The sequence below is a fragment of the Lepidothrix coronata genome, unplaced genomic scaffold (genome assembly GCF_001604755.1).
Source record: "Lepidothrix coronata isolate B3197 unplaced genomic scaffold, Lepidothrix_coronata-1.0 Scaffold107, whole genome shotgun sequence".
NCBI lineage: Eukaryota > Metazoa > Chordata > Aves > Passeriformes > Pipridae > Lepidothrix > Lepidothrix coronata.
The window spans coordinates 1,155,805-1,172,870 of NW_016690287.1; the positions used below are offsets into that span (position 1 = coordinate 1,155,805).

At 39.5% G+C, this 17,066-nt stretch overlaps 1 protein-coding gene across 1 annotated transcript in view; it reads right to left on the reverse strand.

The window, feature by feature from the left end:
• Positions 1–2,689: 2,689 nt before the first annotated feature.
• PIK3C2G (phosphatidylinositol-4-phosphate 3-kinase catalytic subunit type 2 gamma) overlaps positions 2,690–17,066 on the reverse strand; it is a 195,756-nt gene continuing 181,379 nt past the window's right edge. Inside the window, exons 31-32 of the mRNA XM_017823912.1 lie at positions 10,090–10,215; positions 2,690–3,288 (exon numbers count right to left, since the gene is read on the reverse strand). Of these exons, the coding sequence (XP_017679401.1) occupies positions 3,136–3,288; positions 10,090–10,215 (279 nt within the window). The 3' untranslated portion in view covers positions 2,690–3,135. The remainder of the gene's footprint in view (positions 3,289–10,089; positions 10,216–17,066) is intronic.

Below are 17,066 nucleotides of genomic sequence, written 5' to 3' on the forward strand. Positions count from 1 at the left end.
AGATTTTCCCTGTCAGCTCTGCTCGGGTGAGACCCCACCTGCATCCAGGTCTGGGACCCCAACACAAGAAAAATGGAGCACCTGTTGGAAAGAATCCAGAGGAGGCCATGAAGATGATCAGAGGGATGAAGCACCTCTGCTCTGTAGACAGGCTGAGAGAGTTAGGGCTGTTGCAACAGGAAAAGTGGGGGGGATGGCTTTAAACTGAAACAAGGCAGGGTTAGATTAGATATTAGGTAGAAATCCTTTACTGAGAGGGCAGTGAGCAGTGGAACAGGTTTCCAGAGAAACTGTGGACTCCCCATCCCTGGAAGTGTTCAAGATCAAGCAAAATGTGGCTTTGAGCAACCTGGTCTAGTGAAAGGTGTCCCTGCCCATGGCAGGGAGCTGGGAACTGTTTGGGTTCCTTCCAACCCAAACCATTCTATGACTCTATAACTCTATGATTCTTTAGAAACTATTCATAAATACTGAAATTTTTTGTATATTTTTAAAATTCAGTGAATAATGTCATTTTCAGCTAATTTCAAATTTATGATTAATTACCGAGAATAATACTCTAATATATAGCCTCTGACAGATAAGGCTAATTTTTATGGTATGAACATGTTACACTGAGATTTTCAATTATATTGAAAAAAATTTCTTTCCATTGTATCTTTCCAAGAGAACAGGAAAAACTACACATACAATGTACCATATAAATTTATAACAATGGCAGCTTCTGATTGGGCTATTCCTCCTTAATGTTCACTGTAATTTTGTTACCTGAAAAAATAGTTTCGAGAAAAAAAGTAGCTCTCAAAATAATAAAAAAAATCATATGCTAATATTGGTACCTTTTCTTAGCTAAGTCTTGAACCTCCTGCTGCTAAAGAAAGACAAAAAAATTAATGGACTAATTTGTTAAGGGCCACGTTCCTCATAGCAGCAGGAGCTCAGGATATATCTTACTGTGAACTCAGGAAATAGGAAGCACAGTGTTTTGAGGTGAACTAGAAGAATTTTAGAAAAAGCAAGGATTAACTGTGTCATTTAAGACCAACTTCTCACCTGACAGCTATCAGTGCAGATCTTGTCCATAAGACAAAATCTTCCCATCCTCCTTACAGAACTGAAGTATTGTTGACCTTCCACAGGACTGTAGCTACCCAATTAATGGCAGATTTTTTATTCAAACATGATTTTTTTTTTAAAAAGGATATTATGTTTACAGCTTTCTTTAATGCCAAACAAAATATTGCTTATGTTTGCAGACAGTTGTGATATTATATTGTAATGCTCTTTTTATTTATTGCTATTTTAATGCTATTTTATTTAATATTGCTCTAAGATGGAAAATCAGGGTATGTGGTAAACAACCATTAGAAAAATGTCACAGGAAATAACACTATTAGAAAACTGCATTATAGTTATAATAAGGAAACTAAGACAGTAGACTAAGAAGAATCTAAAATCAATATTGAACTGTAAGGTCAGGTAATCTGGTAACGTTGTAAGCTGGCCTCAATGTGTTTTCTGTGCTTGAATGACAAGGCACTTGATTTCTCACCCAGGTGAGCCTATAATCTAAAATGTTAGGCACACTGATCTTTGTAGTGGTATCTGTGTGCCAGCCAATATCCCTTTTATGTGGTAAATATTTTATAGCTTCTTACAGCTCTGCATATACTCTCACTATTAATATTCAAGCAGAGTTCCCTCCACCTCCTCTTACTGAGGAGGAGCTTAATACAGCAGATTGCCTGGGGAGAATATTCTAAGATAAAAACTGGCCAAGTGACAGAGTCAATTGGTTTGATGCTGAGAAAAACTCCAGCCTATTTTGTTTCCTAAATAACTGGTCCCACTTCAGGAGCTTTATACAACTTTACCTTCTGAAGATCCATTTCTGAGTGTCCTTTGGGAAAAGAAGGCAATTATCTTCACTTCTGGCATTATTATCCCTATGTTGACCACTTTTCCACCTGGTAGAAAAAATGTCAGACCTACCCACTGTATGGTAGCTTAAAATTTTTGGCAGAGCAGATCACAAATCAACATTTCTCCTGTGCCTTAAAAATGTGCCCTTGGTCCTGGAAAGGTCTATATACATGGTCAGCTGAGTGTGTGTAAGAGTCTGGCAATAATGGACAGTTTATTATGGCTGCTCATATGCCAAATGTTTAAAGATGTGCTTAAGTGCTTCCTCAATTTATGTAAAAATGCCTTGAACAACAGAGACCATATTTAGCCTCAGAGAACTCAAAGGAACCACTCATGTTCATTATTTGCTATGTAAAGATATATTTTATAGCCCCAAGGTCAATTCAATGCGTGTATTGACTTGAATGCCTTATGCGGCATAAGAGGTAAGCATATGTGGTAAGACTGGTGAACAAGTATCTGTGATATCATGGTCTCAAATAAATACCCCACTGAAAGCTCACATTCAATATGTTCTATTTATTCATGAGCATTAGCTGCTCCCTCCTCCTTTCTGGCGATAACAAATCACCAGTTATATCTGCTCCTTGAATGTCAGAATAAAAGAAACTACATATCCTTACTGACAAATTAATACCCTGGACTGAATGTTACATTATAGCAAAAGCTTTTAAGTTCTTTTTTTTTTTTTTAAATAAATTATTGATTGCATAAGATTTAATGTGAAATTTGTTGGACATCTGAAATGTGTTGGCACCCGGGGAACCAGCCCATGGTTTTCTGGTGAAATCATCATGTGCAGTGGGGTCACAGCAGTTGCTGATAAATTACACCATTATCAGCATTGTTTCAACACAGCCAGTGGAATTAATGTGCAAGGAATGAGGCCCCACACTTTGATGTGTACAGAATTCAGTATTTTTACAGTCCAGTTGAATATGAAATAACCAAAAATCTTTACTGCTGTCTTAAGAATTTCCTGCATGCTGCTACAAGTCCTTAGCATCTGATTTCTTAAACTCACACTGTCAGGAATCTGTTGCAGGAAGATGGTAGCAATTTTAAGACAACAGCCTTATGATTAGAATGTTAAAAAATGTGGTCAGCAGATGACTGCACATTCTCAAGGGCAACTGAGACAAAACGTACCGTGGGAAATGGGATAAAGAAAAATTAGTGGATAAACAAGTGAATTATCTCAGAGAACATTTAAATTATACTATTTCCCAGTGGATACCACTTTTCTTCATTTAACTGGACACTGCTCAGTTGAATGTTAACAGCTCCCACAAAAGTTCCTTTGCTTTTCACAACAAGCTTCAGTACGTGGCCTTTGAGCTCCGTGACTTTGTCATACACAACCTGAAATAATATACAATGAAACAGAAAGAAAAATACAAATTTGTTAACCTGTTTGAAAAGCAAATTACTTACTTCAATCAGGATGATGATTACAACCTTGTGATAATTGCTTTAAATTTCCATCCAGAATTGTCAAATATTAACCATGAGACGAAATCACTTAGTGAATTTACCTCAGAAATATATTTGACCTTATCTAGTTTATATAAAAGAGATTCTGCCAGCTTAGGCTTGTGAAATCTGATTACCATTTGTAAATAAATTTGAAAACTGTGTTGTGTGACGCTTGAGAAAAAAAAACCCAGTATACATAATTTTCCATTTGAAAATTGAAACTCTAACTTAAGCAGAGCTTTGAACTCAAATGTAAAAAAATATCACAACCTCCATGAATTTCCACAGGGAATCATAATGTGTCTGATTTTGTGGAGGAGAAATTCAGATGGAGGGCACTCATTATGGACAGTGGCATGAAAACATAAGATAGGTAATTCTGTAAAGGTGTAGATTTTTCTAATTATTCAATATCCTTCTAGAGCAGATGCTTTAATAAATGGTATTGCTCTTCTGCAAAAATCAGAAAAAAGACAGGAAAACAGTTTTGATGTCAATTTGTTTAACCTATGTATATTTTATTTGTTACGTATTCCTTACTAGCACCTTAAAGCAACTTTCTGTTGCATTAATATGTGTTACAAAGGTGTGTCACATCAAGGCACAGTGCCTCAGAATGTTTTCCCAGTACTGTACTTGAGATTAAATCTTATGCTACATACCAGAATTTAAAAAAAGATCAAGCCAAAGTAACCCCAAAATTTCTTCTATCCGAGACTTCCATAACATTTTGTAACTGTCCTAGATCCAGCAGACCCACATCATAAAAGAGATAAGAATTTTCCTTTGAAAATGGTCTATAAATTTTACTAATTCAATAGTAAAAAAAATTCAGACATTGAGGCACTAGAGCAAGTCCAGAGAAGGGCAACGGAGCTGGGGAAGGGTCTGGAGCACAAGTCCTGTGAGGAGCAGCTGAGGGAGCTGGGGGTGTTCGGCCTGGAGAAAAGCAGGCTCAGGGGGGTCTTATGACTCTACAACTGATTGAAGTAGGTTGTGGTGAGGTAAGGGTCGGCCTCTTCTCCCAGGGAACAAGTGATGTGACAAGAAGAAATGGCCTCAAGTTGTGCCAGGGATGGTTTAAATAGAATATTAGGAAAAATTTATTCATGAAAATGGTTGTAAAGCATTGGAACAGACTGCACAGGAAAGTGGTGCAGTCACCATTCTTGGAAGTGTTCAAAAACGTGTGGATGTGGCACTTGAGGGCATGGTTTAATGGTGAACACAGTGGTAGTGCTAAGATTGGACTTGATGATCTTAAAGGTCTTTTTCAAACTTAATGATTCTCTGATTCTAATGCAAATAATTTCATGAACGATTCTGGATGCTAACTATGTGGCACCCAAATGTGCCTATTTGGATATTAGGAAGAAATTCTTTACAGAGAGGGTAATCAGCCACTGGAAAGGGCTGCCCAGGGAAGTGGTGGATTCTCCATCCCTGGAGGTTTTTAAGATGAGATTGGATATGGCACTTAGTGCCATGGTCTGGTAACCACGGTGGTAGTGGATCAAGGGTTGGACTTGATGATCTCGGAGGTCCTTTCCAACCCAGCTGATTCTATGATTATAAAAAGGCTAGAATTTTTTTATGGAATCATCAAATATTAAACATGACAGAATGCTCAATCCACTCAGTAGAAGCTGTAGATGTGGAACATCTCTGAGATTGAACCCAGTTTAGCAAGTGGAATTTACTCAATTTTGATTTTTCCATTACTCCAGAAGTGCTGGTAATACTTCTCAAAATAAATGAGACAGTTGTTCGGCATCTCTTTAGAAAAGTACTAAGGTCTATCATTTTTAAAGTATCTTTTAAATTACCTTGATACTGTGAGAACACACTGAGGTTAAGTATGAAATGTTAATGGTGTATTTTTTGAATGTAAAAAAACCCCTACCAATCTGGAGCGATAGGCTAACAAGAATGAGCTGCACTCAGAACAGATTCCCATGCTTCAGTCTCTGCATTAATCAAAAACTGCTGAGTGAACTGCATGCGGGCTGAAAAAATGCGACAGAATGCTCTCAGCTAGTTCAGGCCTGAAAGGTAAGCTTTGTTAAGAGAAGTACATTCAATCTAAAATTTGTATGGCTGGAAATGTTTTTGCTATTTTAGCTGCAATGGAACAACGCTTTAAATTTTAATCTCCCTGCGCAGTTTAAGCAGCAAACGCAGTGACAGTCTGTCACTTCTGGAGGATGGGAAACTGAAACTGCCTAAAAGGTGTTTGCCACGCAACCTGCTTGGATTTTCCGTGCAATCTGAGCTCAGGCTGTACCTGAGGCACTGCTGAGGAAAGAAAACGTCAGATTGAGCCCCCTTTAGCTTGGAGCTCTGTGGGTTGAACTGCCGAGCCCTCGCTGCACCTCCACTCCTAAGGGAAAGAACCAGTCATGGGAGACGTCCTTCAGGCAGGGACAGAGTTTGTAAAGGCTCATCCCCAGCGATGTTCCTCACTCTGAGTGGCAACAGAAAGGTGGTTCTGAGGATCACGGGTGGACCCGGGAGGCACAAAACTGTTGGTTCTTCCACCCAAACCCAAGTTGGCTTCGTCTGCCTGTTGGGTTTTGTCTGCGCTGCGATTTGGAGGGATTTCACAGGGAACATGGAACAGACGACGCCAGGGAACTCTGGCAGCAAACACCGACAGACAGGACACCAAGCTCTCTGGTTTAAGGGGATAATTGGTGCTGTGGGGATGAACACTTATTGCCATGGGTTGTGGGGGAAAGAAAAACTGTCCCGCTCACTCTTTTTAAATGGCTTTTACTAGAAAGGTCTTAGCAGGGGCAACATTTCCTTTTCCATTTAGAAACCTTTGGAAATCATGGTTTGGAACGGCTGTCATGAAAGTCACACCTGGTGCTTTTTGGTTTTTTGATGTTTGCTGTGCCTATTTTGCCAAAATGTACGTGACTTAAAAATTCCAGCTTCTCTGTTCCCCAGTTGCCTTTGCCCACCAAAATAAAACCAAAATGATGAAAAAAATCAGAAAAGCAAGGGCAAGTACAGTAAGTGATAATATAGAGTAAATCTATGATCTGACACTGCAGCAATGCTAATTTATCGAAGAAAGCTGCCTTGTTTCTTTGCCAATATATTAAAGATACCAGCTGCTGCTTTAAATCAACAAAAAGTATACATGTAAGCTGTAAAAGCTAAGAAATCTTCAGTATGGTGGATCACAACAGGCGTGAACTGGGGTAATGAACAACTTTCAACCTTTGGCCAAAAGGAGTTAAAAAAATAAAAGCCTTGAGCAATGACAGACCTTTACAGTGCACGGTGGGTGGTTTTCAAATGATCCCAGTAAACTGTTTCTAAAATGGTATTGCAAATTCAGCTGGAGTAAGGTATATATCATCAGCATGTAGGGACAGAAGGAAGGTCTGGAGACAGCTGAATTACTCCGTGGGTAAAACAAATGCCACCTGCCAGAACTTCGTACCACAACAGTTAAATCCTGAAATGATTGTGCAGGAAGAATATTTGCCTGCCATTTGTACAGCTGGATCAGATGGAGGTGAGTTAATACATGTCCATGCAGCAAATCAGTGGGACAGTTAGGGCTGGAATTCAAGTATTCCTGGCTCCAAAAAGAGAAGCACTGTTGACCTACAGGAGTCTAATGACATTTTAATCACAAATGCGGGACAGTTGCTTCTCCTTAGGTAGCCATGGCACAGTTCCTAGATTTGGGTAATTAATCCAAATTAGCTTTGATGCGTGGTGCTGGAGGGAGTGGCTGTGGCTCCTGGTGCAGTTCCCCTCCTCCCCCTCCATCAGACTTGCTGGGGCTGTTTCAGGCTGCTCCAGTCCAGCTCCCGCTCAGCTCCAACAGACTGGTGTGGCCCAGGTCTGTGTGCTCACATCTGGCTGTGCCCAAAGGGCAGGACAGAGAGAGTGCCCTCTCGTTATGGAATGTACATTCTGCCTTGCCTTGGAGCTTTGCTCATTCCATGCCTGTGCTTGCAGGCAGGCACTCAGGAGAGGACAACCAAGAACCCTGAAGCATTTTTCAGGGCAAAAGTTACACACAGGAGCAAGGACCCACTGCAGCTGGATCTGGTCATCGTGGCTTCTCTTGGCAAGAGTTTAAAATTAGGTCATTCAGGTTTATTTTCAACTCTTTCTAACTTCGTTTTCACTAAACTACTCTGAAACCTCCGAACTCCTTTTTATTCCTAAATGTATTCTATAACAGGTATGTTATTAATTTTCTCTTTGCATTCCATTTTTCTGTGAACCTACTCTTTTTCTCAACCATTATTTTTTAATGCAATGTTATACCAGTGTGAATGCCACAAACGCCAAAATCCAAATAAAGGAACAAGAGAAAAAAAAAGGAGTTCTTGTTAAAAGCAACTCCAAAACATTTTATTGTCAGTCCTCCTGGATTTTCTCATCTTCACTCTCACACACATGAGTAAAAATCAAACATAAAAAGCACTTTTGCAAGGTTGATAATTTGCTGTAGGCAGTCATAAGCAATAGAAGTAAAAAACTAAAATCAGAAATACCCGAGAGAAGCACATTTCAGATTTTTCTCAGTCTCGAACAAAGAAAGAAATTAATATACAGCTTCCTTCCAGCCACTTGGCTTTAATAAAATCTTATGAACTCATAAAAAAGGCTACTACATTTCTGTGCACAGTGTTTTGGACAGTAACTAACTTAAAAGACAGCTGACTTATATTTTTAGTAGGTTTTCTTCCCTGGGGCAGCTTTTGCCTCAGTCTACCAGGCTTGGACAGAAAATGCATACAGAATGACATCACATATGGGAGAACAGAGCTGCTAACAGCACAGGCATTGGGTTTGTAATGTCCAAGTTCAAGGGAACCATATGTCCCCACTGCGATTAGGAGTTCCTGGTGAAAAAGATTGAGCATCTGTGAAGAAAGCTCTAATTTTGATTAAGGATATTAAAGTTTTCATGGAATTTCTTTTAACGGCAGTGGAGTATTCCTTAACCACAACTAAATCTCCTCCCTGTGATTACTGTCTGACTGCAGACAGGATTTTGGATTTCCCTGTATTCAAATTGGTCTAATAATGATTTGAAAGTATTTGTCTTCCTGTGATGCTGGTTGGTTCCTACATGTAGTCCATCTTGGATACTTTACAACAAATGTTATGATACATCCAATTGTATTTCTTTGCTTTAAATATCCTTCAAATGTAAAGGAATTTCTTTACACGGGTTAATTGGACTCATTCCACTCTCTCTTTGATTGCAAAGTTAGAAAGAAATAACAAAAAAATAAAGCCTAGTTCCTTGTTATTCCACTGCAGTACCGTAGGGAGGGAAATTTGTCTCAGCTGTGAGCAACCCTACTACTCAGGGAGCCTTCTTACAGAAGCACTGGAAGTCATCAGTGTAAGAAGGTAAGTTTTGTAATCACACAGATGTGGGAAAAGAGAAATATTAAAACTACAGGACTGGGAAACTAGGAGATAAGGACTCAGACTCTGCTGACTAACCTAAGCTTCATCATATCTTATCTATGAAACAGGGTGGAGTGGTAATATTTTCCATGCATTCTACTTTATAGCCTGCTGAAAGAGCATTTGTAAATTGCTTTGAGATCTTTAGGAGATTTATTATATGTAATAATTACAATCTCCAATCCCACCTACTGTTTCAATCTCATCTACCCTTACAAATGAACATAGTTTATGCCACTTCCTATTCTGTCATAAATGTTTCTCCATAAAAACATTTCCTTTCACCCCAGAGGCTTGAGCACTTCAGTGGTGTGTGAAATAATCATATATATAGCTGTGAACTGCTAGTATTTTGACATAAAAAGAACCTGGCTATTTATTCTTGTGTTATCGCTTAGGACAGTGACAACCAATTTTCAAATGTGAATTTGAATAACAGCATCCATTCAATTAGTACTTTTCATGCTATTGTACAAAGCTGCATTCAAAACCGACTAGGTTATGGTGCAATGAGGCTTGGTCTCATTTGGCTAACATGTGGTTATGGGTAAGATAGAGCAGTGTGAAAAATCCAACTGTTTTCCTGAAGAGAGAGACATAAAAGAGATTGTTCCACTTCTGAGAAAGATGCACAGCCCGTGGTTCTGCCCACTTGTGGTTCAGCTTATGAAACATTCCTTTTTTCTGATCACCCTCACTGCAGCAGCTCTAAAGGCTGTACTGTTATTATTTTATTTCAAGAGTAGGCAAAGAAGATCAATAAGTTGCAGCAGCACAGGCTGGGGGCCGACCTGCTGGGAAGCAGCTCTGCAGAGAAGAACCTGGGGGGGTCGTGGTGGACAAGCTGCTCTCGAGGGGACCTCATCAATGCTGTCAGTACCTGAAGGGAGGTGCCAGAGGATGGACCAGGCTCTGCTCCGAGGTGCTGAGCAACAGGACAAGAGGCAACGGGCAGAAACTAATGCACAGAAAATTCTACCTGAGCATAAGGAAGAACTTCTGTACTGTGTGGGTGACCGCGCACACGAACAGGTTGCCCAGAGATGTTGTGGAGTCTCCCTCACTGGACATACTCAAGAACTATCTGGACACAATCCTGTGCAATGTGGTCTGGGACGCCCCTGTTTGAGGGAGGGAGGTGGGACCAGATGATCCACTGTGGTCCCTTCCAACCTGACCCATTCTGTGACTCTGTGAAATAAGAAACGGTGGAAGAAAGTGAATGGTACTTACAATTTCATTGTAAGTAGGGTCAGAGCTTTTTGGAGCTGTTCTTGTTTTCCTTCGACTGGCCTCATGAGGATCTGGCAGAAGATAAAATTCAGCGTGTGCACTTGGGGCAGAGCCATCTGGGAGGTGCTGAAAACCAAAAAGGTCATACTATGAATGCCCACGTTCTAGCAAAGAAAACAAATAAAAAGTACCAAATGAAATCTGGATTTTAGGCAGACACAGAAACATGTTAGATTCTCAGTGTTCTCTTGGCTAAATTGGAGTGCTAGTGCAGTAAATAACAGGAATTATTAGAATTCGGCTTAAAATTGAATCAATAATAGAAATTAAATAATACAAGGAAAAGGTAAAATTGCCTATCTTTAATATTTTACATTCTGATGGAAAAACCCTTAAGCCTCAATCTACTTTAACTCAGCTTAATCTGATACAAAGTCGAGCCCTTCCACTTTCCAGAGCAATGCATTGCCAGAGAAACTGGATTTTAGCCAGTAAGCTCCTACTGATGTTAACTCCCAAGTATCAGTGCTGATGCTGGGTAGAACTGATTGTTTCTAAGGGTGTTACACAGAACATATTACTATAGAAGATCCAGGAGCAGTTCCTGCAGCAATATGGGCAGAACAGGATTGTTATAATAACAGTCTTTCCAATCTCACCCATCACACAGCTGCAATCTCTCTTTAATTTTCCAGTTCAGGTTACTGAACTATATTCCAGATATTCCATCTCATGGTAGCTACTGGAGATCACAGCCAATCTATTAACCAGGCTCAGTCATAACCCAGTGCTGGTGGGTGGAGAGTTTTTTGATAACTTCTGAGGAGCTGTAAGGTTATTCGTAAAGGAGCATTACAACTACTCAGAAAACACATTGTTATTACTTGAGGCTTCAGAAGAACACACAAGAAACACACTACTGAAAAACCATGGAGCAGGTATTTTGCCAGCACATGTCACTTAATGCTTCCCTTATAATTAAGCACAAACCCTTGTGTTGGTTACACAGTATACAATCAGAAAGCACAAAATGGGGCATATCAAAATATCAGTCATTTTAATCATATAATCAGCATTTTAAGCAGCAGGTTTACCTGGCAGCTCACAGGCAATCCAATGAGAGGATGCAAATAGAAACACAGGAGAAGAGATCTTAAAACATTTGTAACCAATGAACCCAGAGTATTATACAGCCACTTGCATTTGTATTTCCCATTGCAATTTTACACCTGGCTCACAAGAAAGTAATTTCTCAGATTTTGATTATTCACAGTACATGTCTGGAAATGTGGGGTTTTCTACAGGCATTATCAACAACATATCCCTGGGATAGGAGAAACCACTGTCTCTTAGCAATAAATAACTTCTCTATTGGGAAGAAAAACACTGCTTGTGGGTGTGAGCAACCAGTGCTTGCACAACAAACCTCTGGTTTTCGTTATCTGAAATGATCCTTCAAGGGAAATGATGTGGCCAACTGCAAAGCTCATTATTGCTATCGTTAACACTACACAGCATCAAAGGATGCACTACTCAAATCATTACATATTGTCAGCACCACGTGAGTGATTAATATTACTATTGCTAAGCCCCCCAAAGTACATCTGATTTAAAATACACATGGGATTAAGATAGATGGGATTCAATGGCTAACATAAGAAAGCCATTAAAGGGCAGTGAAAGCAACGGGTATTTTCCTAGGGCAGAGTAGCTTGTTGCTAATGCAGGATTTATAACTCACACTGCCCATTTGAAAGCACATCTCTGTTGATCTAGGACTGCACTAAAATTTCAATTGAGGATTACAAGTAACAGTAAATTGAACATCTCTTAAAGATCAGGAAGGAGAAACAAATGTAGCTTTAAATACCAGTTCAAGCAAGCAGGATCTTAACTGTAATCAAGCTCTTCCCTTCTCAATGAATAGGTAAATATCACTGTAACTTGAAGCTCAACTCAGTTGTTTCAGACAAAGAAGGGAACTTGGTTAAATAAAAAGGAAAAAAAAAGGGTCACTCTTGACTAAGACCTTATCAGCACAACTGCTGAGGCCCAGCACTATGATCTTCACTATCTCCAGCACGGAAATACAGCACGGGGAGAGTCCCATAAAATGTCAGGCTTTATGAATCATCCCAGCAGTGTATTGCCTAACCAGGGACCATGCCAGAGTTGATTCTGAAAGCTGAGGTCAGCAGCAGCTGCCAAGGGCAGCAGGCTGTGGAGCCCAGGTAGCAGGTAACAGGCTACAAAGGTAAGGTGGCTGCACCTGTCCTGACCCCTCCTGTTGAGCTGCCCAGATAGGACAGAGTGTAGGCACAAGTGCTGTGCCCCACTGCACACCCCCAGACAGCGAGGGCACAGATCATGGCAGTGTTGTTTGAATCAGAAACAGGCTCAGCCTGACATTCACCTGCCAGGGAAAGAATACTAGCTGATTGCCACGAGATTGCTTAACAGGACCTGGGCATCCAGAAGCGGATGCGACGAATCGAAAAGAAGTCAGGTAAAAATTGTCACTATGCCTTTGAGTTGCTCTTTGGCATATTACCCACCCTTCAGCCAACTAACCTTCCTCCATAGCTAACTCCTCCCAAAATTGAAAGAAGGCACTTTGCACCAGTGCTTTGGCCACGTGAAACAGGGACTGAAAACTGCTTCCTTGCTTTTCCTCTGAATTTAGCTAAATACATGCTGAAAGAGGCGAGTGGGAGGAGAGGGTCAAGAGAGAAAATTCAAAGAAGAGAATATTTTAGCGATTCAGAGGGGGAAAACTCGAGGTAGAGTAACTGCCCTGGGATATTTCAGAACTAAAATAAAGCCACTTTTCATGAATAGTAGCAATCAGCAGCCAGAGCGTTAGAGGTAATTTGAACTGCAGCCACCTGAATTCCAACTAGAGATCTTAGTTCTGGTTGTTGGGTGTTGGTTTTCTCCCTCTCCCCTGCTTTACAGGTGACATTTTCCCACTTCGTCTTCCCTTGCCAAGAAAAGGCAAAGAGGCCACTCCAAATTCCACAACTGTCCCAGTTCTCCATTTGCAGTGGCACCCTTATGCCATCAAACAAGGAAAAAAGCTTCAGCTGAGCACTCTTCCAGCCTGATCACATCTCCCACTTCTCAGCCACCCTCCCCTGACTCCTGCTATGACACAACACATCTAATTAGGGGCTCCAACTGTTAAAAAGGTTCTGTCCCACCACACACTTATAATTCAAAACTACAGATTAAGAGCACGTATAACCAAGCCATGGCCTTACAAGAGCAGAATACGGGTAGCTTGTATGATAAGTTTATACTGGTTTCTCTTTAGATTGGCACAACAGTTGAATTTTTTTCTTGTGAAGAGCCTGCTTCACCACAGGATTTATTGAGGCAAGACCTTGCAGTGGAAGGAGCTGTACTTTGCTAGACACTCCGTAGCAGGGACAAGGAGTGACCTTGGCAGTTTGACAATCATAGTGCAAAAACAAGAGTGGGATTAACATGGCAGAAATATCTTTTTAAATCTTAAGCAGGTGGAATTTGAAGTTTTATTAAGACAACTGACATAGCAGGCAAAAAGCCCAAAGTTCTGGGCAAGCTAGTTCTTTCCCAGGTTTCATATACGAGTTGAGCATTGAATTAAAGAAGAATGAAGAATAAAGGAAAAATGGAGAAAATGTCAGAAATATTGTTTTTATTAAAGATTATGTCTTCTGTCACGTTCAGTGAGTAAATTCCCTGTCCTTTCACTTCTAACTGAGACAGCACTGGCACATTTATAGATTTAGATAGACATGAAGAATGCCTGACTCAAATCACAGAATCATGGACTGGGTCAGGTTGGAAGGGACCACAGTGGGTCATCTGGTCCAACCTCATGCTCAGGCAGGGTCATCCCAGAGCACATGGCACAGGATTCCATCCAGATGGTTCTGGAATATCTCCAGTGAGGGAGACTCTACACCCTCTCTGGGTAATCTGTTCCAGTGCTCAGTCACTGCACAGTAAAGAAGTTCATCCTCATTTTCAGGTGGAACTTCTGCCTTTGCACCAAAGAGAATCTGTTTTGGTGAGCCCATTGTAAACACAGAGTGAGATTTCTAGCAGGCTTACGAGTAATTCTGAAATCCAGCAAAACCCCTTTTTATTATTATTAAAGAATAAAAAAAAAATCACTGATTTCTGTCCATAGTCCAGACCAGAAGGAAAATCAAAGGGTACCTTGGCAATGACATTCTGCGCTTTACTCTGCAAAACCTTTATAGCTTAATGAACTTGTGATCAAGCAAACAGAAAAAACCCCAAAGTTTTAGATTGAATTCTATTTATGTTTCATTCTGTAGTCATTTCATTAACCCCAAAATAAAGGGTTTTTACTTCCTTCAGAAGAAGCTAATCCCAATTTAAATTACTGTCTTAAATCTTTGATGGTGTATGCTTGCGAATAAATCCAAGCCATAAAAATCTGTAAGGCTGGACAGATAAAAAACCAAGCTCCCAACAGAAATGCCATAGGTCCCCTTGATATGCCTGTGGACAAAATAACCACAAAACCCCCCAGTGATTTTGATCTGCCAATAAAAAAATTTGAATTTAGGAGCTGACTCCCTGTGCTTCCTTCAAATGCAACCAAGTGATGATGGAATGATTTTCTCAGAGAATGACCAGCCTACCTGACCTTGATAATGAGAGATGTTTTTAAGGAGCTCAGTTACAACTGCCCGTATATATGTTTAGAAAGCAATTTATTTTATTTTTTCTTCTAAAGTCAGGCAGAAGGTGATAGAAATATTTAAGAATGAGTGGGAGTGAGGGAGAGGAAATAATAATCTGGATTTACTACTTTCCACATCTCTAATTCAATACAGACCTGTATCTGTTATGGCTGTGTTCCATTTTTCATTTCAATATTATTTTCCAAAACAAAAAAGTTGATATTTACTTACAGAAACCCACACCACTGATAGGTTATATCTTGTGTAATTTAATTTTAAATATAGTAGCTGTAGCTGGGAAATAATAGATGAAATTCAATTAATTTTTCCACAAGAATAGTATTATCCTAATGACTTTTCTCCCTTCACCATTATGACAGCTACTAGCTACTTCTAAATTTGCCATATATTAAACTATTTAGTGTTTTGGCAGCCAGTATGAATGTTGGGCCATACCCATGTGAATTTTGAAGAAAGTTTTATGATTTTTAAAATACGTACTTTAGTGATAATTAATTGTGAAACGTTTTTAAAACTCACGTCTTCCTAAGTGACATAAAATTTTCTTTTCAGGTGACTTTTGCCTAACATTTAAATCATGCCATCAGTTTTTGTTAGTGTTAGACATGCAGATCACCTTTTGTCCTAGAGTGAAACAGATTGATGGCTCCTGAACATTTGATAGTTCCAGCTGCTGTTCTCTTTTTCCCATTTTTCATTTTCAACCATCTTGACAATAAAAAATAATGATCAAAGGTAACTTGTACTAACTAATGCCACCTTTTCTCCCTTATAAATAACTTCCTTTCTTCCCCAAAAAATTAATTTCCTGGACATTTTCAAATCTCAGTTGCTTTCCTCCTGTTCTTCAATTAAAAAAAAAAAAGGTATCCAGCCTTTAGAAAGGCTTCCATTTCAGCTACTGCCCCCAAATAAAAATAATTCACTTTGTCCAGTAGTTTTCTTAGTTTTCCTATCCTTTACCTTCATCTTGTGTTCTTACATACACTGCCATGAGATTATTTACATAGTGAAGGACTACAAAATATTCCTTAATGTTTAATATCAAGATATCTTTACCCCTTTAAAAACCATATCACTATAATAAATGGTTAGAAAAAACCTTCCCAGCTACAAAGCAAAATGTCTATATATGAAGTGTAGACATTAGGTGGATTTGATTATCATCCAATAAAGGAGGATTAGAAAAAAATCCACAGAAGAAATCAGCCTTGCACCGCAGTAACCTTTATAAATTACTAGCTGCCTCCAGACTTAAATTAAAATTAGTAAGAAATGTGGAAAAGCCATCACTGCTGCTACATTGTCTTTCACTTTCTCCGAGTCCCTGTGTAACTTCGCAGAGAAAGGCTAAATCCTGTCTTTCAAAGCTGCAGCCTAATTAGCAAATACAGCCTCTGTCTCAGGAAAAGAGAACATCCTCTGGGCTACTTCTAAACTTAAAGAGCTGAGAAACTGGTATATTACAAAGCAAGAGGTGCCTTCAAAAACAGATTAATAAGATATAAAAACCTTCAGGACAAACAGGATTGCTGTGTGAACAGGTGGTTGTGTTGCTACTTCATAAATCCTAACACGGGACCAAAGATCCTTCCTTGTTTCTCCTCTGGGCTCTGCATATCCCAAAGCACTGAACACCTCTATTCCACTCTGCTACCAGGCTTTTAATTTTCCTCTCACAAAATATCTTCAAACTGCTTCAAAGAAAATTAAAAATAAAATCACATTTGCAGTAATCACATAATAATTACAAAAGAAGACAATCCACTATATCACTATGGTGCACCCTGCACTCTCTGCTATTGGCAAGACAAATCACAAAAGCAACTGGCCAAAAGTGATTGCACAAATAAAGTCTTTTTTTTTCCCAAACAACTGCTTTTTGCACTTAAAATTAAAAAATACTTTACTGCTTCTCTGCAAGATACGAATTATTGTTTTACATTTTCTGATACAAATTTTTTTTCCGTCTTCTCTGTGAGATGCCTCATTCCTTTTCCTAAATTCTTTCCTTTTTGATGCATGCATCTGGGTAGGTAATAAAGAGAGAAGACACACTGTGACAGAGGTCACTGACATGGAGGTCAGGTAACCAAAAAAGAAATTAGGTTTATCTCAATTTAATGCAGGGAAACAAAAAGATAAGTTGGTTTTGGAACAACATATATTTTGCTGTCAGGAAAGCTCTGGAAAGCATTTTTTGAGCAGGCATTTTCTACCTTTCAGAAATCTGGCAGTGTCAGTGGAAGCAGCCTC